The 24,374-nt window shown below is 33.1% G+C and overlaps 1 protein-coding gene across 1 annotated transcript; it reads left to right on the top strand.

Moving 5' to 3' along the window:
- The first annotated feature begins 6,847 nt into the window (after positions 1 to 6,847).
- On the top strand, positions 6,848 to 12,387 carry LOC114379096 (expansin-B3-like). Its single transcript, XM_028337658.1, has 4 exons — positions 6,848 to 7,155; positions 7,793 to 8,093; positions 10,439 to 10,568; positions 11,728 to 12,387. Exons 1-4 carry the CDS (start codon positions 6,978 to 6,980, stop codon positions 11,920 to 11,922), a joined length of 804 nt encoding a protein of 267 aa, XP_028193459.1. The 5' UTR covers positions 6,848 to 6,977; the 3' UTR covers positions 11,923 to 12,387.
- The last annotated feature ends 11,987 nt before the right edge of the window (positions 12,388 to 24,374 follow it).

Genomic DNA, 24,374 nt, shown 5'->3' with positions numbered 1-24,374 from the left:
TTAAATTAATTTACTAATTAAATATTCACATACCTAAGTACAAATAAAGTTTCTGTGGACTCGACACTCAGACTTCTACTTTAACTTTACTACTTGTGATAATTTGGTGCACTTGCCAATAGTCTAACATTACCCAAAGGCGAAACCAGGTCAATTAAGAGGTTCAAATGCAACCAAGCATCCTACCTAAGACTTGTGAATTTGGCCCAATGATCAAGCTTTATAACTTTTTGCCAAAACAGATTATTAAACTCAATCCCGAAGGACATGAATAATAGACTCGAGCCATTTGATAATTAGGACAGGTATCTGAGTGGGTCATATGCCTCTTCTTGCGCTTCACATTTGTAAGAAGTATGTGATGAGACAACTTCCAAAGGAATGCTTTGATGTGTTGGGACCCATTCCCAAATATGGTTAAAATCATGAGTCATAGGATTTGAATAAGCATCATCATCAGAAAGGTACGAGTAAGCCCATTTACGAAAAAAGGTGTCATCATTTGAATTGCACCAAAAAAAAAAAGTCCTCGTACTGACAATTAGGGAGAGAGATGCCTTTTATCTTATCACAAATGTGAGAAGGAAGTAGTAGGTTGAGGACTTCCCAATTCCAACCCTCCTTATTTGCATAGGCTACCACTAAGAGATTACACTAAAAAGGAGGAATAATGTATGGACTCATTTCTTCCAAATAGGGCAAGCCCGAAATCTATTTATCAATCCAAAATTTCACGGTTTGCCCATCATTAATGACCCATCATTAATGACCCATCTGAGATTTTTGTCAACAACGGGTCAAACATGGGATACAACTTTCCAGATGTAGGAGGAAATGTTTTTCTTACAAACCTTAGGGAGTGTCATATCTCCACAAGAGTACTTGGTGCAAAGAATATGAACCCAAAGGGTATATTTATCAACAATAAGGTTCCAAGCCAACTTCATAACATAATACTTATTGAGGAGGTAGATATTCCTAAAACCAAGACAATTTTTTCCTTGGGTTTACAAATGGTATCCACGAAATAAGATGGACTTTGTGCCTATCATGGGAGCTTCCCGAAATGAAATCTCTACACAACTTTTTGATCTCACCACTAATAGAATAAGGAAGGAAGTTGTCTGCGTGATACGGGAGGGAATGCTCATCAAGGAGGATTGGGTGAGATAATCCTACCTACCATAGATAAATTCTTGGACTTCTAGCTCGAAAGCTTCTTCTTAAGCTTGTCAACAACATTTCTGAATCTGGCAAACATATTTCCTTTGATTCAGAATAGGAAACCCCAAGTAGGAATCGAGAGAATTTGTCAAAGGGATATTCAGATCAGAGCTAAGTTGGGTACTCAATGCTCGGGAAACATTTTGAGAGAACATGACTATGGATTTTTTATCATTAATTTTTTTCCCATAAGCCAAACATAAGATATCTAGAATTCTCTTTAAAAGTTTCCTCCACTGCTAGGATGATGTTGTTGGCAAAAAAAAGGTGGGAGATAGGAATGCCATTAGCCTTACCAAAGAAAAAAGGTTTCCACTTGCCCTCATTTGTAAAATCTTGGATAAGGTAAGCGAGTCTATCAAGGCATAAAACAAAGAGGTAGGGGGACAAAGGGTCCCCCTATCTTAGCCCTCTTGTAGGAGAGAAGTACTCTGAATGGTTCACATTCCAATTAATTGAGAAAGAAGAGGAACTCATACATTAGGAAATAGTATCCATCATCCAAGGAGGTAGGCCAACCATGATTAAGGTTTCCCTAATAAAATCTCACTCCAACCTGGTGTAGGCTTTTTGCAGGTCTAGTTTCATCCCTATGAATCCTTTCTTAGTATATGGATGATTTATAGAGTTAGTAAGCTCTAAGAGAATGATTGAATTATCAACAGAATTTTGCCCCTGGATAAAACTAGCTTGGAGCAAACTAACCATCGTAGGGAAGATCTTCTTGATTCTATTGGCTATAGCTTTTGTAATGATTTTATCAATAGCATGACATAAAGATATAGGCCGAAATTGGGAGATGGTCGATGGGTCCTCACACTTAGGAAGAAGAGTAAGGCACGTTTGGCTCACATCCTTAATAACAATGGGATTCTGTTGAACAAACTTCATAAGCTCATAAATGGAGTCTCCAACAATATTCCATTGGATTTAAAGAAAGTTAGATGGCATTTGTCAAGGTTGGGGGCTTTTATCATTTCCTACAAAGAACAAAGTTGTCCTAGCTTCATCTTTTGCCAAGTCCATTTGAAGCAATTGAATGTCATCTTGAGGAAGAAGGGGAATGAAGCAATAAAGTGCAACAACCTAGTGTCTTAGTGGTTAGAAGAGAAGAGGGATTTAAAGTGCCCTATCACCATATTTTTAACTTGATCATCATTATAGACCTATTGATTATCAGAATTCAGAAGGCCACCAACTATGTTCCATTTGCGTCTGTTGAGAAAGGATTGATGGAAGGATCTTGTGTTTCTATCCCCATGGTTCGACCACTTAACTCTAACCAGTTAGAACCGATAAGCTTCCTAATGCTTGAGAATCTTAGTATAATTAATCCACAGTTTTTGGCGAAGTTGTAACACGTTGTTATTGGGATTAATGAATATCTCCTTGTTGACTTCTTCTAATCTCACAAGAATCTTTTCCTTTTTCTGAAAAATGTTTCCAAAAGTATCATTGTTCCACATTTTCAGGGTAACAGTTAGAGCTTCAATGTTTTGATCCTAAGGCATGGAAAAGTGCCACACATTACGAACTCGATAGGGAAAATCAAGGTGATATAACCAAGGACCCATAAATTTGAAATAGTTTTTAGACCTTCTATTAAGATCATCATTAACACTCAGCCAAATCCCATAATGGTCAAAAGAGGGGAAAACAAGATTCATGACTCTAGAGTTCATAAATTGATGATACTAAAAAAGGTTGGCAATAACTCTATCAAGACATTCGTAAAGAGTACCCATTGGCAAGTGAAAGGAGGACCACTAAACCCCAAATCTTTTAAGTTACATTCACTAAGACACTCCATCAAAAGCTTGCTTATCCCTCATATTCATATGACCACTTCTTTGCTTCTCATGCTGGAATAGAACGATATTAAAATCACCTGCAACCAACCAAGGAGAATTCATATTAGAATTAATATTTCTAAGTTCATCCCATAAAACAATGTGATTTCCTGACTAGGGGATAACACAAAAAATAGTTAGGAACCACGGTTTATGCAATTTAGGGTTAATATGGAGGTGCACATGATAAGGGAAGGATCCCATGACAGAGATATTGGTGCCAGAAGTTCTCCAAAGACACCAATTGCCCCCTAAGAAGCCATTAGCATCAACACGAAAACACCCATCCAAACCAATCTTGTTGATGACCTTATCAGCATTAGGCCCACTAATACAAGGTTCCAAAATAGCAATGAAATCAAGCTGATACATTTTGAGCAAGTCTTTAATCAGATTGGAAAAGCTCTCTTCCCTACACCATAAACATTCCAAATAAGGCACTTCATGAATAAACTGGATAGAAGAAGGAAAAGAGACCAACTGGGTCTCAAGATATAGAGCCAGGATCCATTACCCATATGGTAGGAATCCTTTGTTTCATTACTTTCAAAGTTCGTCTCACTTGCAATTAAAGAGGATCCTCTATCATGGTTGACCTGAAGAAACATAGTAAATTGGTTCTCATAACTCATGGGCTCACCCATAGTCTCTTTTATCATCAAATCAAATTATGTAGATTCATTAGGATGAAGGTAACTCTCAATCCCAAAAGCAGGTTGGTGGCTGGAAGAAAAAGCCATGTATCGAGCTTGGAAAAAGGATGATTTGGAGTAGTCAGGGTTTTAGTGACCATGTTGGATTCCTTTTCCATGGGGGAGGAAGATTCATGAATATCTTTTTGAAAAGTGGAAAATTTAGAGCCTTTCCCCTTGTTTGGCCCACATTTATCTTTCTGGTGGGTCTTTTTCCTACCTTCTTGATGAGGTTTATTAGTATTGGACTCACTTTGGCTCGATTTGTTTTGTTTGGCGCTATTGGGCTTACATCTTGCAGTCTTCTTGGCAAGCATTGAAATCCCAAACGAACTATTCTCAGTACTAGCCAGGTATGGTTGATCCACCCCGTCAGTCATGAGCATCATAGTTGTTGCATCAAAATTAGGTTTAAGGTTTAAAGGGTCTTCCCCTTGCGGTGCCATCACTTAATCGTCCTCCTGGTTAAGTGGTGTCGCCATCAGTTTGGGGAGGAGTATTAGGGCATTGAGAAATCCAATGCATATACTTCCATATCTGATGCCCATACATCCCTTGAGCTTTTGTAGTATCATAGATAGGAACTTTAAGTTAACTTTCTTACCCATCAATTTGTCGATTAGAGAAAGTTTTCATTGACTGCACTAATGTTCGTATTGCTCAGTAGACACATCAATGTTGGGCAAGGGTTGAAGGGCTTGTTTGACTTTGTTCCCTGATCTTCCAAATAAGAGTAGGGACAAACTTCCTCTGTCACAACATTGATGATATCAACTGGGATCATGACATAGTCTACCTTCGGGACCACTTGAGTAGTGTCCAAATCAGCAACCAAGTCCTTGTAGGAGGAAGAGTCTTCCTTATTGGAGAAGGAATGGTGATATTAAGGTTAGGTTAATCAAAACTATTTATCATCTTGACTTTTTTCGTACACTTTTGTTTGGGATCCTTATCCTTCAATGAGGGTTTTGCTGATTTCTTTGGATTGCTTGGTGAAATATCAACAATCACACTAGAAGGGGGATTGAATAGTGTGTTAATCAAAGATAATAAGTTTTTTGAAAATAATGACTTTTATCACCAATTTAAAAGGATAGATGCAAATAGTGTTGTCTATTGAGTTGAAAAATGACTTTTAATGGAAAACAAAGTTTGATCGTCTAGTAAAAAGAAAATATGATTTTCACAATGTTTTTCAGGTAAACACTTGGTAAGGAAGTGTGTCAAGATAAGCTTAAAAGAATACTTAATTAAATAGCTTAAGAAAGAAGCAGAAACACTTGGTTTATATGGATTCACTCAAACAAAGTTGTGTCCAATTCTCCTTTTCATAACTATAAAGGGCTCCACTAATCAGAACTTTGATTACAAACAAATATTTTATTTTGGTACACCCTTAGACTCCTTCTAAATCTAAGAACACCAAAGTATTGTTTAACACTAAGTCATTTTTTGTTTTCACAAATAAAAGTTTGAAATAATACAATGATTCAATAACACTCAAAGAGTGGATAAACAATTAAATGAAAAGATTAAATGTTGAGTGTGTTGTTGACTATTTTAGTAGAGTTTCGCTCCAAAGAACTCATGCTCACTTTTTACTTGATAATTTTTTTACTTCATTTCTTGAGCAAGAAATGTCTTTTATAGACTTCAGTGAAGAATTCCTTACAATATCAATGTTGAGCCTTAATATGATTGTTGTCTCATAGCTGGAGATGATACCACGTGGCATGTTCTGAATGGCGAAGATAGGAATAAAGATACAAACAATTGCTTGTGCTCCACTTCCATGATGAACGTGACCCTTGAGAGGAATATTTTACAAATTCCTTTTATTTTGTCATTTCCTTAAATTCAAATATTAACAATTTAAATAAGGAGAAGCAAAGCTAAAATTTGAAAAACAAGAACGTGTACTTCCGTTTGTAGTTAACATTGTCCTTTAGTTCCTTGTTGGACATAAGGGGATATAAAATAAGTGTATAAGTGATTTAAGTCTAGTGGACACATGTAAAAATAATTCAATGTGTAAACACTGGTTTTCACAAATAAGTGAACGCAATTGATTTAATAGCACATTGGATGCTAAATAGAACTTAAGAAAATTGTTTTCCACTTAAGAATGGACGCATACTTACTATAACTTATAAATGTTGATTTAATAATAAGTAAGTTTTTTTACAAATAGGTTTTGTTCACTTAATAACAATTCATTAGTTTATCAATAATTTATATTTTTATAGTCATTAAAATTCAAGATATGATAGATCATTAGGATCATCTAAACCTAGCACTTGGAGCACTCATGAAGGAGAAGAGACAAAAGAGAGCATACTAGGGCAGAAAACTTTGAAACATAGTTTATAAAAGCACGTATGCATATTTCTTTTCGATAAAATTAGTTTTTAGATTTTAATTTAAAAGAACAATTTTGATGGACAAAATTTAATTCAACTAACGAAATACACAAATAAATTACGGCGGTACTTTTTTATAATCATTTTGGGATTTAACTTGTGTTAGAAAAATTGTGAATTTTTTTAATGTGAATTTTTTTTATGAAAATGTAAAATTTTGTAGTTAAAATCATGATAAAATATGTTTAAATATATTATGAACAATAAATTTATTAAATTACGTAAAAAATATAATTTTGTAATTTTATATCTAAAGCATACACGGATTTTTCATAAAGTCTATAAGTATCTTTTCCTAAAAACAATTTTACTCTTGAGTAGAACTGCGAGAACGTTATCAACAGCAAAAACTCTTTTTATATCTTTTACTGAAAACAATTTTACTCTTTACTACAACTGCTATCAACAAGGAAATCTCTTTTTTAAAGACATATTTAAGTATTTAACAGCGCTTGCACTTTTCCTCCTTTCCAAATGAAATGACGAATACACCCTTCTCCCTTCTTTCCCGCGCACATGCGAAATTAACGCCTTAACTACCGGTGGGAGCCACCCTAAGACCCTCAAATGGCACCCTTGCGTAAATAACCTCAAAACCAACGGAGCACAAGGTAAAACCGTTTACGCCCTGTTGCACTATAAGAAACCCAAAACCCCCCTTTAACGGTCTAACTAAACTAGACCCACACTCACTCACTCATTCTGCCGCCACAACATTGTCGGCAACGCCCAAAACGCAACCGTTTTGCTCAAACCGCGGCGGCGTGCCACTCATTTCTCTTCCGCGCACAATGCAGCTCCACCGTGTCTCCACCGCGTCCAAGCTGAGCCTCACGTGCCTCAGCCTCGCCTTGAAACTCGTGCTGTTGTACGCCGCGGAGGCACAGCTTCAGCACCGTGGCCCCGACCTACATTGGTACCCCGGAACCGCCACCTGGTACGGCGACCCCGAAGGAGACGGCAGTACCGGTAACTTACTATCTCCCTTCACAAAATCTCTTATTGTTTTTCGAGAAATTGTTCAATTAGTCTTCGACATATAATTAAGATTTTAATAATCACATAAAGATGGGTTAAGACCAATTTCTCCTTCTTTTGACATTTCACTCATTAACACACACTTGACTAGTTTTTGTGGTGTTCTTTTGTACTCTAAATTTGAATTGAGTGTAATTGTCATATAGTTTCCGTGCGTAAGGTAATTTAAAATAGTTTTGTATTTTTATTTGATTATAAATTATTGTTAATATGATTTTTAAAATAATTATTATAAAAATTAGATAATTGTATCATATATAATAAGTTGAAATTAAATAATTATGTAAATTATTTTTCATTGTGAGCGGATAATTCTTTTTCCCTATTTGATATTCTTCTATATAAAAAGTTGAAGTTTCACTTTAAAAACTCAAGTAATAAATATACACATGAAAGGTTCACGTAGATAAAATTCCAATAAAACTGGGTCTAATAGTTGGAATTTGGAATAATACTTGTGAAATCATAAGTTGAAAATAGATTCATTGTAAAAAGAATTGAATTAGAAAGTTTGTTTGAGATGAGTTAAAAAATGTAGATTTCGATTATGTTGTGTGTGTGTGTGAAGGTGGGGCATGTGGGTATGGTACGATGGTGGATGTGAAGCCGTTCAGGGCGCGGGTGGGAGCTTTGGGGCCATTGCTGTTCATGAAGGGGGAAGGGTGTGGTGCGTGCTACAAGGTGAAGTGTTTGGACAAGAGCATATGTTCGAGAAGAGCAGTGACAGTGATAATTACGGACGAGTGCCCCGGTTGCCCCTCTGACCAAACACACTTCGATCTCAGTGGTGCCGCGTTTGGCCGCATGGCTATTGCTGGCGAGAACGGTCCACTCAGAGACCGTGGTCAAATCCCCGTCATTTACCGCAGGTATGTAGTCCACTGCTCCATGTCTTTCATGATTACAGTGTTGCCAATATGGTTTGGTAGATAATTTTTTACTGTTTGAACTGTGCTTAAAAGTTTATTTTTAGGTTTGTGTGTAAAATGAATTAAATATATTTTTAGAGCTTTAAATTTGGATAGTTATTATTTTTAATTCTTCAAAAATAATATTTCTTTTTATTAGTCTATCAAATTTTTTAAAAACTACTAGTTTTTTTTTATTCATGTTTATGGTTTTACAATTTGTGATAATTTTAAATGTTATAATAAATATTTTTAATTTAATTTTTAAAAAATAATAAATGACGATTTTAAGTTGTTAAAATATTTGACTTGTATGAATTTATCGTCTTTTTTTAACATAATTTTACGGTTTTAAAGAAAAAAAATAAAATGATGGATGTTTAATTGCAGCAATTTTTTTATATATTTTGGTTATTTTTAATAAATGTAAATAAATTTTAAAAAAATTAAATTAAAAAATTATGAGACTAAGAATCACCACAAATTATGATATTATTAGTATAAGGAAATAAAGAGACTAAAAGGTAACTTTTCAAAAAATTAAGAAATTAATAAAAATGATCTTTTTAGGAACTTAAAAAAATAATTAGTCAAATTTAAATGAATAAAACATATAAACATATTTAAACCTATAAAAAATAGTGATAAGGAGAGATTAATCTCTCAAAAGATTAGTCACTTGTTTACCATAGGGGACATCCTGACTCCTGTGTTAAAAAAAACAGTTATTATTAAGTGTTGTTATCCTGAGTTAAAAGATTTCATTTAAAATAAAATATAAAAAAAAAAGCATTGCTATTTTTACAGTGAGTTTTTCATTTTTTTTAATCTGTAACAGAATGATTGATAGTTGATAAGTTGTCTTTACTTTCCTTTTTAGGAAAATAAGAATACCCAAGTGGGTGGTTATTTTTTTTTTTTTCATTATGGAGTAATTGTTATGTTGCATTATCTATTTTATAAAATGCTTTTTTCCTCACGTCTGAGTGTCTATATGTTATAGGAGAGAGGAAAATATTTTTTTCAGGATGATTAAGAAAAAAAACAATAAATATCACTTTTGGTTTATGTTTTAATGTTATTTTATTTTGATACATTAAATTTTAAAAAATTTATTTTGGTTCTTTACGTTTTTCAAGATTTATTTTAATCTTTTATGTGTTTAAAAATTTTATTTTGATATTTTATGTTTTTAAAAGTTTTACTTTTAATCCTTTATGCTTTTGAAAATTTTATTTTGATTATTTCTTCTTATTACGGTTAGCAAATGTTGATATGTCATCAATTTTAAATTTTTAAATAATTAATTTAAAATAATAATGACTAAAAATCTCTATCATCTTTTTAAAATGTAACCACCTATTTTTTTGGTGTACTTCATCTTCTGCAACCTCCGAGCACTACAACCATCATCACCAAACAAATTAGATTTGCAACCTTCCACCAAACAATACCATCACCTCCCCTTATTGCCACATTCCGACCCATCACTAACATAAATTAAAAATGTTGGATTCCAGCAATGATGAGAAGGTTTCAAATTTGACGTTATGGTGATAATTTTAGGTCTTGTTTTAATTTTTAATCGTCATTATTTTAAATTAATTATTTAAAACTTTATAAATTAATAGAACACTTACGTTTGTTAAGAGAAAATCAAAAGAAAAGACTAAAATAAAAATTTAAAAAATATTAAAGATGAAAATGTAATTTTCAAAAATATAAATAAGTAAAATAAAATTTTTAAAATTTAATGTATAAAAATAAAAAATATTAAAATATAATAGATTAAAATTAATATTTATTAAAAAAAAAGTGAAGATGAGAGTGAAGTTTAGTACGTGAAAAATCATAAATTATAAATAAAGGTCTAAGATAGCTGAAGTGATTTACTGCTATTACATATAGTACTATACTGTAATTGTGAACATTGGTCTGCTGATTATATTACTTTTTTTTGGAGGGGGACTTTGTTATGTAGCATTGACTTTTTGACTAATATTAGTATCATTTTTTTCCCTTCTTTTATTTGGTGTGAAGATTTAGCTTTTTGACTCTTTTTCCAGCTTAAAATATTATTATTAACCCAGCCACCCTTTAAAGGAAAAAGGTTACTTTCTGTTTGTGTTTCCCTGTTTGTTTCTATATATCAGAGTACTACATGATCTGCATCTGTGTGTACCCTTGTTGTTGAGTCCCGAGTGATGTACCGGCCATTTGTTTTGTGGATTAAAGGATAGGAACATTTTAAATATTATAATTTTCTATTGAATGAAATTTGTCCTCTGTGATTGTATCTTTTGCAGAACACCTTGTAAATATCCAGGAAGAAAAATTGCCTTTCATGTTAACGAAGGCTCCACCCCATTTTGGCTATCACTTCTGGTTGAATTTGAGGACGCAGAGGGAGATATTGGCTCCATGCATATACGAGAAGTATGCTTCTTTCTTCTGATATTTATTCCCATTAGATTTCTTGTTATTAAAAATAAAATTATAAATTTAAACTATTAAATCATATTTGAATGATAAAAGTTTTTAAAAAAATACATACAACTTTTAATTTTGATTATTTGTATATGATCTAGATGTACAATTTTTATTTTTTACAATAACTAATAGTTTTCACTTGATATTCCTCAAGGATCCCATATTTATATTTATATGAATAAGTTACAATAACAAAGAGTAAAGAAATAGGAGAATAGAAAAAAAAATTGCACGAGAGAAGAATCTTTAACTTCTGATCTCGCAGAGAATCAGATGCCGTTACAGCTAATGGTCTCTATTCTCTAATGTGGTAATGTGAAATATATGAAAGTGGATAGATTCTTAATAGTATATTTTAATATCTAGAATGTACACTTGATTTATTTTACTAATAAAGTGCAACGGATGATAATAAATTGCATCTCTGGGACCCTGCTTCTTGAAAAGTGTTGCAGATTTGACCGAAAGTAACTGCCCAACGGTAAAATAAAGCATTATGGTCATTCACATTTTTTACTGATAATGAAGGAACTAGCATGATCAGTTATTATAGTCCTTTGTCCCAAGTATGACAATTCCAAATTCTGGGGACGTGTCTCCTTAGAACACGTGCCTCAACACTATCATCATTGGCACTTTAGGATAGATAGATTATCTTCCAAAGGTAGACTATCTTCTCTCCTATTAAATATATTATCAGCGAGTTATTCCTGATATACATTATGGTGCCCATTGGCAACTTGCTATGGTAGTGCTTTTCTGTATTTTCAGATCTCAAAGCATGTGATATGGGACCAATGTTAAACAGTAACATTCCTCATTTCTCCCTCACTGTATGAAAGGACTTAAAGTTTAGGAACATTTGGCAACTAAATTACCAAAACAAACTAAACAACCAAGTGGACAAGTGATGGATTTGATTTCTGTTTACAAACAAATTATTAAATAGTGCCTATGCTTGTAATCCCTACATATAGTCTCTAGTAAATAGCTGGGGTTAACCCCAATTTGTATTATTTGCAAATTTTACTTATTTAAAAAAGAAGCTTGTTACTTTATTTTATTCTTAAGTCTTAACATTGTTATTGTATTTTGCTATTGCCAGGCAGGGTCTACTGAGTGGCTACAAATGAATCACCTTTGGGGTGCAAATTGGTGCATTATTGGAGGACCTTTAAGGGGACCATTCTCAGTGAAATTGAGCTCTTCCACTGGGAGAAGCCTCTCTGCAAGAGATGTTATTCCAACCAATTGGGTTCCAAAGGCCACTTACACCTCTCGCCTAAATTTCTACCCCTAGTCAGTCACAACCTTTGGTGCAATTGGTACAAGCTCTAGTACACCCAAGGCTTCTTCCCAAAGAGGGTAACTAATAAGTACATTTTAACTAGTTAAAGTTGGTCACGTCCCATAACGCAAAAATAGGCTTCATGGGCTTCCAACTTTCTCTTTTTTTCCCTCTCTTTGCTATGTATACATTAGTTTCTCTTCTTTTTATTACCCCTTCCCCCCTTTTTTTTATGAAAAGTAGCCATTTGGAGTGCACAAGGGCATCCAATGGTCCTTCTTCTTTCTTAATATTTTTTTTTATATTGCTTTGGTATACCTACTTTTCTGGTGTGTTGTAACTGCTGGTAGTAAATGTAATGTAGCCCTCTCCAAATCGGAGAGAGAGCGTGTAGTTTAGCATCCTTTAATTCCTCATGGGGTTGAATGTGTGTAGTGATTCCATTGTTTTTTTTAATGGATATTTTCTCTGGACCCACGAATGTCTTAACTTTCATTGTGATGATCTCGTGATAAAACCTACATTGTGGGTCCTCATGGCTAGTATCCTTGTAAGCTCTTATTGCATCAATTATTTTCCATTTTGACCAAAAGAAAAGGTGATTCCCTTCGGAAGATCGTACTTTATGAAACTTTTTACAGTTATAAATCAGAACTATAAATAATGTGGCTTTTAATTAATATATACACAACTTTCAATGCTATATTTTGTCATGCCAGCTCAAAACAAATTAGTTTTTCATGCACTAAACCCCTAGGAATGAATCTACAATGGCCAATTGAAATTAGTCAACCCAACATGTCCAGTTCTAAGTAATTTTTAGAGAATTTGGTGTTAAAATGAAATAAGAAATTTTAGTGATTTTAGACTAAATCAAGCTTAGTCTAAAATAGTTAGACATTTTTTAGCTTATAAGCTATTTAAATTTAAAAGATAAAAATAAGAGGTTCAAATTTGAGTTGCTAACCTAAAATTTATTTTTAAATTAATTTTTTTTGGCTAGTGTTATTCTTGAATTTTAGGATTTGAAAAAAGAAAGAAAAAGAAGAAATGAAAGTAAAACATTTACCTTTTTTTAAATCCTCTATTTTTAATATTTTCTTCATTTTTTATTAAAAATATTTTTAAATGATTATTTTAAATTCTAAAGTCTACACTCTTCGAATGAGCGAGTCCTCTTCATTGACGATATTTGTTTGTTTAATCTGTTATAGATATTTATTCTTAATGCAATTTATTATTTTAGCCTTGTAAAGGGATTTGAGAGGAAAAAAATAGATAAATTAGGTTCTTTCATGTGAGGGATCAAAGTTAGAGTATACTAGTAGATGCAGGTGTAAATTAGAATAACTATAAATATAAAAAAATCATTAACAATACATCAAAGAGTAGCTCTAGTAGGTTAAGTTCCCAACATTCTCATCTTCTTAATTTACTTCTACAATATTATTGGATTCTCTAATTTTTCTGTCTTTAATTAATCAATTTAAATTCTTGTTTAATTTCTTCTCTTGTTTGATTTAATTTTCTGCCAATTTAAATTAATGTTTTTCTCACAAGTTTTTCAAGTCAATTTTCTTTAACTTCTTTTATAATACAATATTCATCTACCTAAGTACAAACAAAGTCCATGTGGATTCGACACTCGGACTTCCATTTTAACTTTACTACTTGGGATGAATTAATGCACTTGTCAATCCATCAACAAGTTTTTTGCGTCGTTGCCGGAGACTTTGTTCTTTGTACATGGTATTTTGGATATTCTATTTTTTTAGCAATTGATTTTTCTCTAATTGTATTTTTAATTAATTTTTCAAAAAAATAAATAAGTAAAATATTTAATATTCAAATTTTCTTTTTCACTCTTAATTTTGATCTTAAGTTTTTAATTTTTACTTTTCTGTGATAACGTGCACGATAGTGTTTTTCTTTCTTATATATGAGGAAACAATCTTGTTCCATTGGATCTAGAGATTGAAGCAACGTGTAGAAGAAACATTGATACAGTAAGAAAAAGAGAACCACAAGGGAATCAAGAACCATCATCCTTTATATCATATTCTTCTTTTCCACATCCCAACTTTGATGAGCACATCATGGCAGAAGATCAGCCACATAGGATCACCTTGGAGGACTACTCTAGTACCTTTACACCTCAGTATTTCACAAGCATGGCTCCGCCCGAAGTTCAAGCTGCCAACATCACTTATCCATATTCTCTCATCCAATTGATTCAAGGAAATCTCTTTGATGGACTACCCAATGAAGATCCATATGCTTACCTTTCTACATACATAGAGACTTGCAACACAGTGAAAATAGCTGGAGTTCCTAAAGATGTCGTCCGCCTCAACCTATTATCCTTCTCCTTGGCTGGTGAAGCAAAAAGATGGTTGTATTCATTCAAAGGAAATAACTTGCGGACATGGGAAGAGGTGGTGGAGAAATTTTTGAGGAAATATTTTCAAGAGTCCAAGACCGCTGAGGGAAAGGTGGAGATCTCTTCATTCCACTAATTCCCTGATGAATCACTTAGTGAAGCTCTTGACTGCTTCCATAGTTTACTCCGGAAGACTCCCACCACGGGTTCATTGAGCTGGTTCAACTTAATATCTTCATTGATGGCTTGCGACCCCATTCGAAGTAGTTACTTGATGTCTCAGCTGGTGGGAAGATCAAACTGAAGACTCCTGATGAAGTTATGAAGTTGATTGAAAATATGACAGTCAGTGACCATGCCATCCTTTGTGATAGAGCCTACACACCTATAAAGAAGATTCTTCTTGAGCTCACATCACAAGATGTAGAAGCATATGCTATATGAAGTTTTGATGATATCAAAGATGAAAGCTATTCAAGTTTGATCAAAGTCAAGATCACAAGAATTCAAGAGAAAGGATGAACAATTAGTCTATAGTTTGTTAAAAGAATTCTTTAAATGAGGTTGCACAGGTTTGGCCTTAGGTTAACTCCTCAAAACATTTTACAAAGGTTTAAAGTGAAAACTTTGTTTTTGAAATAAATGTTTTTCTCTTTGGTAATCGATTACCAGAAGCTAAATGAGTTTTAAAATAGTTTATAAATATTTGAATTTGAATTTTAAACTGTGTAATCCATTACATAGAAGATGTAATCAATTACCAAAAGATAAAACTGTTTTTAACCGTTTTTAGAAATTTTGAATTTTAAAAGCCTATAATCGATTACAACATTTGTGTAATCGATTACCAGACACAAAAATTTTGAATTTTAAATATGAAGAATCATAACTCTTCAAAACTAATTGTGTAATCGATTACCACATATTTGTAATTGATTACCAGTGAGAAAATTTTAAAAATAACTCCCAAGAGTCACAACTATTCACAAGATTTTGAAAGGCCACCAAAGGCCTATAAATAGGTGGCTTTTGTTCAAATTTCCTCAGAGTTTTACAGAATAATTGTCCTATCCTCTCAAAAGAAAGCCTTGGCCAAACACTTGCAAAATCTATAAGGATTCTTATAAGATCTTCATCTTGTAATATTCTTCTCATCAAGAGAGAAATAATCTTCTTACTCAAAAGCAAACAATTATTGTTCAAGAGATTGTGAGTTTCTTAAGTTGTAAAGATTTCTGAACACAAGGGAAGGGTGTCCCTGCGTGGTTCAAACTTTGTAAAAAGATTATACAAGATAGTGGAAATCCCAAGCGGGTTGCTTGGGGACTAGACGTAGGCACAGGGCGTGGCTGAACCAGTATAAAAAATGAGTTTGCATTCTCTCTTCTCTCAAACTTCTTTAATTTATTGCATGTTATTTTTGCTTTGAAAAAGTTTTATTTGAATCATTCTTTACTTAATTTATATTAAGTGTGCATATTCTAATTCAAGAGAGAATTAAAATTTGATTAGGGGAAGTTTTTTTAAACTTAATTCACCCTCCTCTTAAGTTATTGAGGCCATTTTTTTAACAAGTGGTATCAGAGCTTAATTCATGTACAAGGTTTAAAAACTTCAAGAATATGGCCTCATCAAACTATTTATTTCCCGAAGGGAACTCTATAAATAGGCCTCCTATTTTCAATGGTATGGGTGATCATTATTGGAAAACCCGCATGCAAATTTTCATAGAGGCTAGGCTATAGATTTAAATATCTGGGATGCCATAGAAATTGGACCTTACATCCCTACTATGGTGGTAGGAAATACAATCATAGAAAAACCTAGGGATCAATGGGATGGGGAGGAAAAGAAGTTAGTACAATATAATCTAAAAGCCAAAAATATAATTACATCTGCATTAGGAATGGATGAATACTTTAGGGTGCCAGATTGCAAAAGTGCAAAAGATATGTGGGATACCTTACAAGTAACCAATGAAGGAACAACAGATGTGAAAAGGTCTAGAATAAATACCATAACTCATGAATATGAATTATTTAGAATGAATCCTAATGAAACTATACAGGACATGCAAAAGAGATTCACACACATAGTAAATCATCTTGCATCCTTAGGAAAGATATTTCCAAATGAAGATCTTATTAATAAATTTTTTGAGATGTTTAAGCAGGGAATGACAACCAAAGGTAACGACCATTACTGAATCAAAGGATCTTTCTAATATGTTTCTTGCTACTTGGTTTGGAAAGTTACAAGAACATGAAATGGAATTAATGAGATTGAATCAGCATGAAGAGAATGATAAGAAAAAGAAAGGAATTGCTCTTAAAGTTTCATCATCAATCCAAGAAGGAAGTGATAAAGAGGATTCAAATGAAATAGACGATGATGATGATCTTAGTCTTTTTGTAAAAAGATTCAACAAATTTCTAAAAAACTGAGGAAATCAAAGAAGATCATATTTCAAATCAAAGAAAAGGGCAGAAGATCCATCCTCTATTCCAAAATGTTATGAATGCAATCAACCAGGACATATGAGGGTTGATTGCCCAATTTTCAAGAAAAAAATAGAGAGATCGGAAAAGAAAACTTTTAATGACAAGAAAGCCAAGAAGGCCTACATTACTTGGGATGACAATGATATGGACTCATCTGAAGATTCAAAAAATGAAGTTGTAAACCTGAGTCTAATGGCCAAGAATTATGAAAGCGATGAAGAGGTAACATCTTTTGACAACAACTTATCTATTTCACTTGATGAATTACAAGATGCATTTACTGATTTACATAAAGAATCAATCAAACTTGCAAAACTAGATTTATCTTTTAAGAAAACTATTTCAAATTTAAAAAAAGAAGTTTTAAAGTTAAATGAAGAATTAGAAAATCTTAAGACTGAAGTTATAACTTTAAGATCAAATGACACAAATCATTCTTCTACCATAAAAAAATGCATGATAATATAGAAGCATCTATCTCTTGTAATTGTTGTAACAAGTATATAGAAGAAATCAAGGATTTGAAAAATTCTCTTGCAAAATTTTCTATTGGCAAAAGTAACTTAGATTTTATATTAGGAAAGCAAAGATGTGTCTTTGATAAGGCAGAATTCAGATATAAACCTGATAAACAACAAAAATTTTATAAAAATTTCTTTGCATCCACACAAAAATATAGTTCTCCTTTCTTAACTTTTTTTTATTGTGGAAAGAAAGTACATGGTTCATCTACATGTTATTTTAAGAAAAATAGCAATAATATTAAAATGATATGGGTCCCAAAAGGATCTTTTATTAAAACTAACACACAAGAACCCAAGAAAGTTTGGGTACCTAAGTCACAAATATGATCATATAGGTTTCCTTGAAGAAGAGTTGATACATAGATAACGGATGCTCTAAACACATGAAGGGAGATGCATCAAAGTTCACTCATATCTCTCCCAAGAAAAGCGGACATGTGACTTATGGCGACAAAAATAAAGGTAGAATTCTTGGAGTCAGAAAAATAGGTACAAATTCATCTACCTCCATTGAAAATGTTCTACTTGTTGATGGTCTTAAGCATAGTTTGCTTAGTGTTAGTCAATTATGTGATAAAGGCTATCTAATATCATTTGATTCTCATCACTGTTTTATTGAAAACAAACATGATAGAAATATAAAGCATATAGGCTACAGAACAAATAATGTTTACATGATAAATTTAGATAAAACAACAAAATCATGATCAATGTTTTCTTAGTAAAGATGATGACCCTTGGTTGTAGCATAGAAGAATTGCTCATATAAACATGAAACATTTAAGTAAACTAATTTCTAAAGATTTAGTTATTGGTTTACCGAAACTTAAGTTTGAAAAAGATAGATTGTGTGAAGTCTGTCAAAAAGGAAAACAAGTAAGGGTTTATTTCAAATCAAAGAATATTGTATTTACAACTCAACCCTTACAACTTTTGCATATGGATCTCTTTGGTCCCTCTAGAACTATTAGTTCTGGAGAAAACTATTATGCTCTTGTTATTGTTGATGATTACTCTAGATATACATGAACATTATTTCTCACTCATAAAAGAGATGTTTTTCACACTTTCAAGAAACTTGCTAGAATTATTCAAAATAAGAAAAATCTCAAAATTGCATCTATTAGGAGTGATCATGGAGGAGAATTTGAAAATAAAGATTTTGAATCATTTTGTGATGAATATGGCATTGAACATAATTTTTCTACACCTAGAACCCCTTAACAAAATGGAGTTGTTGAGAGGAAAAATAGATCCTTAGAAGAGATTGCCAGAACTTTGCTAAATGATATATTTCTTCCAAAATATTTTTGGGTTGAAGTTGTAAATACTGCATGTTGCATGATGAATAGAGCTTTAATTAGACCCATCTTGAAGAAAACTCCATATGAATTATATAATGGAAGAAAACCTAACCTTTCACATCTTCATGTGTTCGGATGTAAATGTTTTGTGCTAAACAACAACAAAGACAATTTAGGAAAGTTTGATGCTAAATCTGATGAAGGTATTTTTGTTGGCTATTCATTGCACAGTAAAGCATTTAGAATTTATAACAAAAGAACCATGATTATTGAAGAATCCATTCATGTTGCTTTTGATGAAACTAATACAATTTTGCCAAGAAAGGATATACTAGATGATATTTCAGAATCTTTAGAAGAAAAGCATATTCATGGTGAAGATCACAAAGGCAAAAAAGAAGGAAATGATGAAGATCTTCACATTGATGAAATAAAAACAAATGCTGATCTTCCAAGAGAGTGGAGAACTTCTAGATACCATCCCCTTGACAAAATTATTGGTGATATATCAAAAGGGATAACCACTAGACACTCTCTCAAAGATATTTGCAATAATATGACTTTTGTTTCTATGATTGAACCTAAAGATTTGAAAGAAGCCATAATTAATGAACATTGGATAATAGCTATGCAAGAAGAGTTGAATCAATTTGAAAGAAATAATGTTTGGGAATTAGTTGAGAAGCCTGATAATTACCTAGTTATTGGAACAAAATGGATATTTAGAAACAAATTAGATGAAAATGACAATCATTAGAAATAAGGCTAGGTTAGTAGCCAAAGGATACAACCAGGAAGAAAGGATAGATTATGAGGAAACATATGCTCCAGTTGCCATATTAGAAGCCATTAGAATGTTATTAGCCTTTGCGTCCATAATGGATTTTAAACTTTATCAAATGGATGTGAAGAGTGCCTTTTTGAATGTCTTTATCCAAGAGGAAGTATATGTAGATTAACCCCCTGGTTTTGAAAACTCAGATAAGCCTAATCATGTTTTTTAATTGAAAAAGACTTTATATGGTTTAAAACAAGCCCCTAGGGCTTGGTATGAACGTCTGAGTAAGTTCCTTTTAGAAAAGGAATTTTCTAGAGGTAAAGTTAATACTAATTTTTTTATTAAAAGAAAGTTGAATGATATATTATTAGTACAAATCTATGTTGATGATATTATCTTTGGATCCACTAATGATTCTCTATGCAAAGAATTCTCTCAAGACATGCAAAGTGAATTTGAAATGTCAATGATGGGTGAGTTACATTTGTTTCTTGGGTTGCAAATCAAGCAAACCAAGAATGGAATATTTGTCAATCAATCAAAATATTGCAAAGATTTGATTCACGGATTTGGGATGGAAAAAGCTAAACATATGGCTACTCCAATGAGTACTACTTGCTATTTGGATAAAGATGAAACCGGTCAATCAATAGACATTAAGAAATATCGCGGTATGATCGGATCTCTTCTTTATTTATCTTCTACAGACCTGATATCATGTTTAGTGTTTGTATGTGTGCTAGATTTCAAGCAAATCCCAAAGAATCACATCTTAGTGCAGTTAAGAGAATTATGAGATATCTATTAGGCATTATTAATATAAGATTATGGTATCCTAAAAATTCCACTTGCAATTTAATAGGATACTCTGATTTTGATTTTGTCGGTTCTAAAACTGATAGAAAGAGCACTAGTGGAACTTGTCATTTCATTGGATCTGCTCTAGTTTCTTGGCATAGTAAGAAACAGAATAATGTTGCTTTATTCACTACTAAGGTGGAATACATCTCTGCTGGCAATTGTTCTGCCCAGATTCTTTGGATGAAACAACAACTTTTTGATTATGGAATATTTCTTGATCATATTCCCATAAGATGTGATAACACGAGTGCTATATATCTATTTAAGAATCCTATTCAGCACTCAAGAACCAAACATATAGAGATAAAACACCATTTCTTGAGAGATAATGTTCAAAAGAAAGATTGTGTACTAGAATTTGTTGATACAAAGAATCAGTTAGCTGATATATTTACAAAATCTCTCCCTAAAGAAACCTTTTTTGCTATTAGGAGAGAATTAGGACTTTTAGATATCAATGATTTAGATAAATAGGAAACTAGATTGAATATAATCTTTTTTCTTTATGATTAAGTTTGTTTCTAATAATTAATTGTTGTTTGTAGTTTACTAATTGTCTTTGTTTGTGTTGTTGTTTGTAGTATGCATGATTGTCTTTGATTGGTTTTTGTTTGTGTTTGATAGTCATGTTAATTGTTGTTAGTAGCTTAATGATTTTTTATTGATTGTCTTTGTTTGTGATTGATGTTTGTAGCTAAGAAATTTATAATGCTTACTTTTGATCTTTGATTGTGATTGACATTAGTTACAATGAATGTGTAGGTTTTCTAACTTAGTCATAGTTTGATTCTATAGAAAAAGCCTTGCTTTAGGGAGGTAATCGATTACCATGGAACAACAGGCTGTAATCGATTACACAAGCCTGTAATATTTTACCAGCAAGCCTTGGTAGTTACAAGATATGCCTGTAATCGATTACAAGAGGTTGTAATTGATTACAGATCATGCCTGACTATATATACCTCTTTTTGGCAGAACCCCCATTCCTCCCATCTTTGTGATGGTGCCCAAGCTTTCTCAAACTTCAAATCATCATATCTTCTTCGTTTCTTAACCAAATTACTTCAAACAAAGCCTAATCTTCATCTTTTTCAATCCTCTACAAAGCCCACCGATTAAAATCAGTTGAAACAATCTCAAATGGTAGAATCGTCTAAGAAATGAAAGGAATCCTCTTCCACCACCACTGCTGCAGGCCACCATTGCCACGGAACCTCCGGAGACCCACCAACACCAATTCCTCATTCTCTTTCATCTCCCCGGTCATCCACCTTATTTTCCTCTGTTGATCAACGTCAGAGGTACCACTCTCAATTTTGTAATCGCATTATTCTTGATCCTAAGTACCTAGACCTTGAATTCTTTGATGGTGAAACATTTGATTATTTCCAAGTGTTTCAAAACTCTAAATTGGTTGAATTCATGTCTCTCAAATTGCCTTATTTTCCTGAATTAGTTAGAGTCTTCTATAACAATTTGAAAATTCAGGATGGTGTTCTTTATTTTGAGGTGCACAAAATTCCTATCATTGTTGATCAGTCCTTATTTTATTCATTGACTAAACTGCCCAGTCAAGGTGTTCCTTTTGAGGGCACTCTTGTTGATGATTGGAAACATGATTATTCAAGTCATGATGCTCAAAAAATGGTCTGCAATGACCATGCTGACATGTCCGGCAAATTGCTTGCTGGGTCATTTACTTTTGACTGTCGCATCATGTACTATATTATTTGTCGCATTTTTCTTCCTAGGTCCACTAACCTTGCCCAAGCCTCTGAGGAGAATTTGATCCTATTATGAGCCCTTCAAACTGGTCGTCAGATCGACTAGGCCCATCTTGTTAGGTACCAGATGCATAAGGCATTATGGACCAATGCACCTCTACCATATCCCCATCTTGTTACCCTCTTTCTTCAGCATTTCCATGTTCCCTTGGATGATGAACCTTTTGTTAAAGTCAAACGTTCCTTTTATATTGGTGTCGGTGCTGTTACATCTTTTGGTTACCGGAAAGACATGGATGGCCAGTGGGTCTGCAAGCAAGATCTGCCACTTCCTATTCCCAACGAGCGTACGCCATCTCCACCACCACAACGGGATGCTTCCTCTTCTTTGCTGACTGAAGTCCTCGCCGAGCTCCGTGATCTTCGAGCGTTTGTTGGTGAGCGCATTGATGCGATGGATACTCGTATCACTCGACTTGAAGATGATATGAGTTTCATTAGGCGTTGCTTTGATCCACCTGTAGATTCTTAGTTATGTTTCTCATGTTTTATGTCATTTGTTTTATGGTTATTTGTACCCTTGTATTTTGGCTTTAGCTACTTAGTACTTTGGTTATTTTTGGATATTCTATTTTTGTTTGCTATGTGCCTTGGATATTTAGTTTATGGGTTTCTTTTGTTTGGATATTTAGCCCTTGATTGGCTTTTGACTTGGCTTGGTTATTTAGAATTTGATTGACTTAAATTTGCTTGCCCTATGTTGTGTTTGATTAGGTTATTGAATGTCCTTGTTCTTTTCTCCGATCGTTTTTGGCTTTTTGATGTTGCCAAAGGGGGAGAGAACCTAAGGGTAGAATTTATCTAAAAACTAGGCCATAAAATCCAATCCTAAGGGGGAGTAAGGTTGAGAGAACACATTACAAATTGTATCGTTTATCTTGTTTTCAGATTATTGTCATCATCAAAAAGGGAAAGATTATATAAGCATAAGTTATATGAAGTTTTAATGATGCCAAAGATAAAAGCTATTCAAGTTTGATCAAAGTCAAGATCACAAGAATTCAAGAGAAATGATGAACAATTAGTCCATATTGTGTTAAAATAATTCCTTAAATGAGGTTGCACAGGTTTGGCCTTGGGTTAACTCCTCAAACATTTTACAAAGGTTTAAAGTGAAAACTTTGTTTTTGATTACATAGAAGGTGTAATCGATTACTAGAAGATAAAATTGTTTTTAGCAGCTTTTAGAAATTTTGAATTTGAATTTTAAAAGCCTGTAATCGATTACAATAGTTATGTAATCAATTACCAGACACGAAAATTTTGAATTTCAAATCTGAAGAGTCATAACTCTTCAAAACTAACTATGTAATTGATTACCACATATTTGTAATCGATTATCAGTGATGAAATTTTAAAAATAACTGCTAAGAGTTGAAACTGTTCACAAGATTTTGAAAGGTCACCAAAGGCCTATAAATAGGTGACTTGGGTTCAAATTTCCTCAGAGTTTTACAGAACAATAATTGTCCTATCCTCTCAAAAGAAAGCCTTGAGCAAACACTTGCAAAATCTATAAGGATTCTTATAAGATCTTCATCTTGTAATATTCTTCTCTTCAAGTGAGAAATAATCTTCTTACTCAAAAGTAAACGATTGTTGTTCAAGAGACTGTGAGTCTCTCAAGTTGTAAAGATTTCTGAACACAAGGAAAGGGTGTCCCTATGTGGTTCAGACTTTGTAAAAGGATTGTACAAGATAGTGGAAATCTCAAGCGGGTTGCTTGGGGACTGGACGTAAGCACTGGGCATGGCCGAACTAGTATAAAAATTGAGTTTGCATTCTCTCTTCCCTCAAACTTCTTTAATTTATTGCATGTTATTTTTGCTTTGAAGAAGTTTTATTTGAATCATTCTTTACTTAATTTATATTAATGTGCATATTCTAATTCAAGAGAGTTAAAATTTGATTAGGGAAAGTTTTTTTAAACTTAATTCACCCCCTTCTTAAGTTATTGAGGCCACTTGTTTAACAAAAGACATACTACTAGACCAAAACAAGCTCATAGCCAAGCAACTAGAGACCCTCACAGAGACATGGAGCAAGCTTCTTCAACAGTTGCATGCAATGCAACCTGATCATTCTTCAACCATGCAAATTGGGGGATGCAACATTTGTGGTGGGGCCCATGAGTCATGCATGTGCATGGCTCAAGATAATTCATCTAAAGAGGTCAACTATATGACCAATCCACACCGTCAAGGGTTCCATCAAGAAGGGCCTCCAGGATACCATCAAGGGGGAAATTTCTCTCAAAATCAAGGTCAAGGTTAGAGATCTCATCCTAGGAATAACTTCAACAAAGATCAAGGTGGTCCATCTATTCGGCCTC

The sequence above is a fragment of the Glycine soja genome, chromosome 12, assembly GCF_004193775.1.
Source record: "Glycine soja cultivar W05 chromosome 12, ASM419377v2, whole genome shotgun sequence".
NCBI lineage: Eukaryota > Viridiplantae > Streptophyta > Magnoliopsida > Fabales > Fabaceae > Glycine > Glycine soja.
Note: the sequence above shows the minus strand (reverse complement) of the source record. Positions and strands in the feature narration are given on the sequence as shown.

Bases quoted from the DNA above. Each gene is read 5' to 3' on its own strand.
- LOC114379096 (XM_028337658.1), top strand. From the start codon at position 6,978: ATGCAGCTCCACCGTGTCTCCACCGCGTCCAAGCTGAGCCTCACGTGC. The intron at 7,156-7,792 runs GTAACTTACTAT...GTGTGTGTGAAG, and splicing joins CGAAGGAGACGGCAGTACCG to GTGGGGCATGTGGGTATGGT. The intron at 10,569-11,727 runs GTATGCTTCTTT...TGCTATTGCCAG, and splicing joins GCTCCATGCATATACGAGAA to GCAGGGTCTACTGAGTGGCT.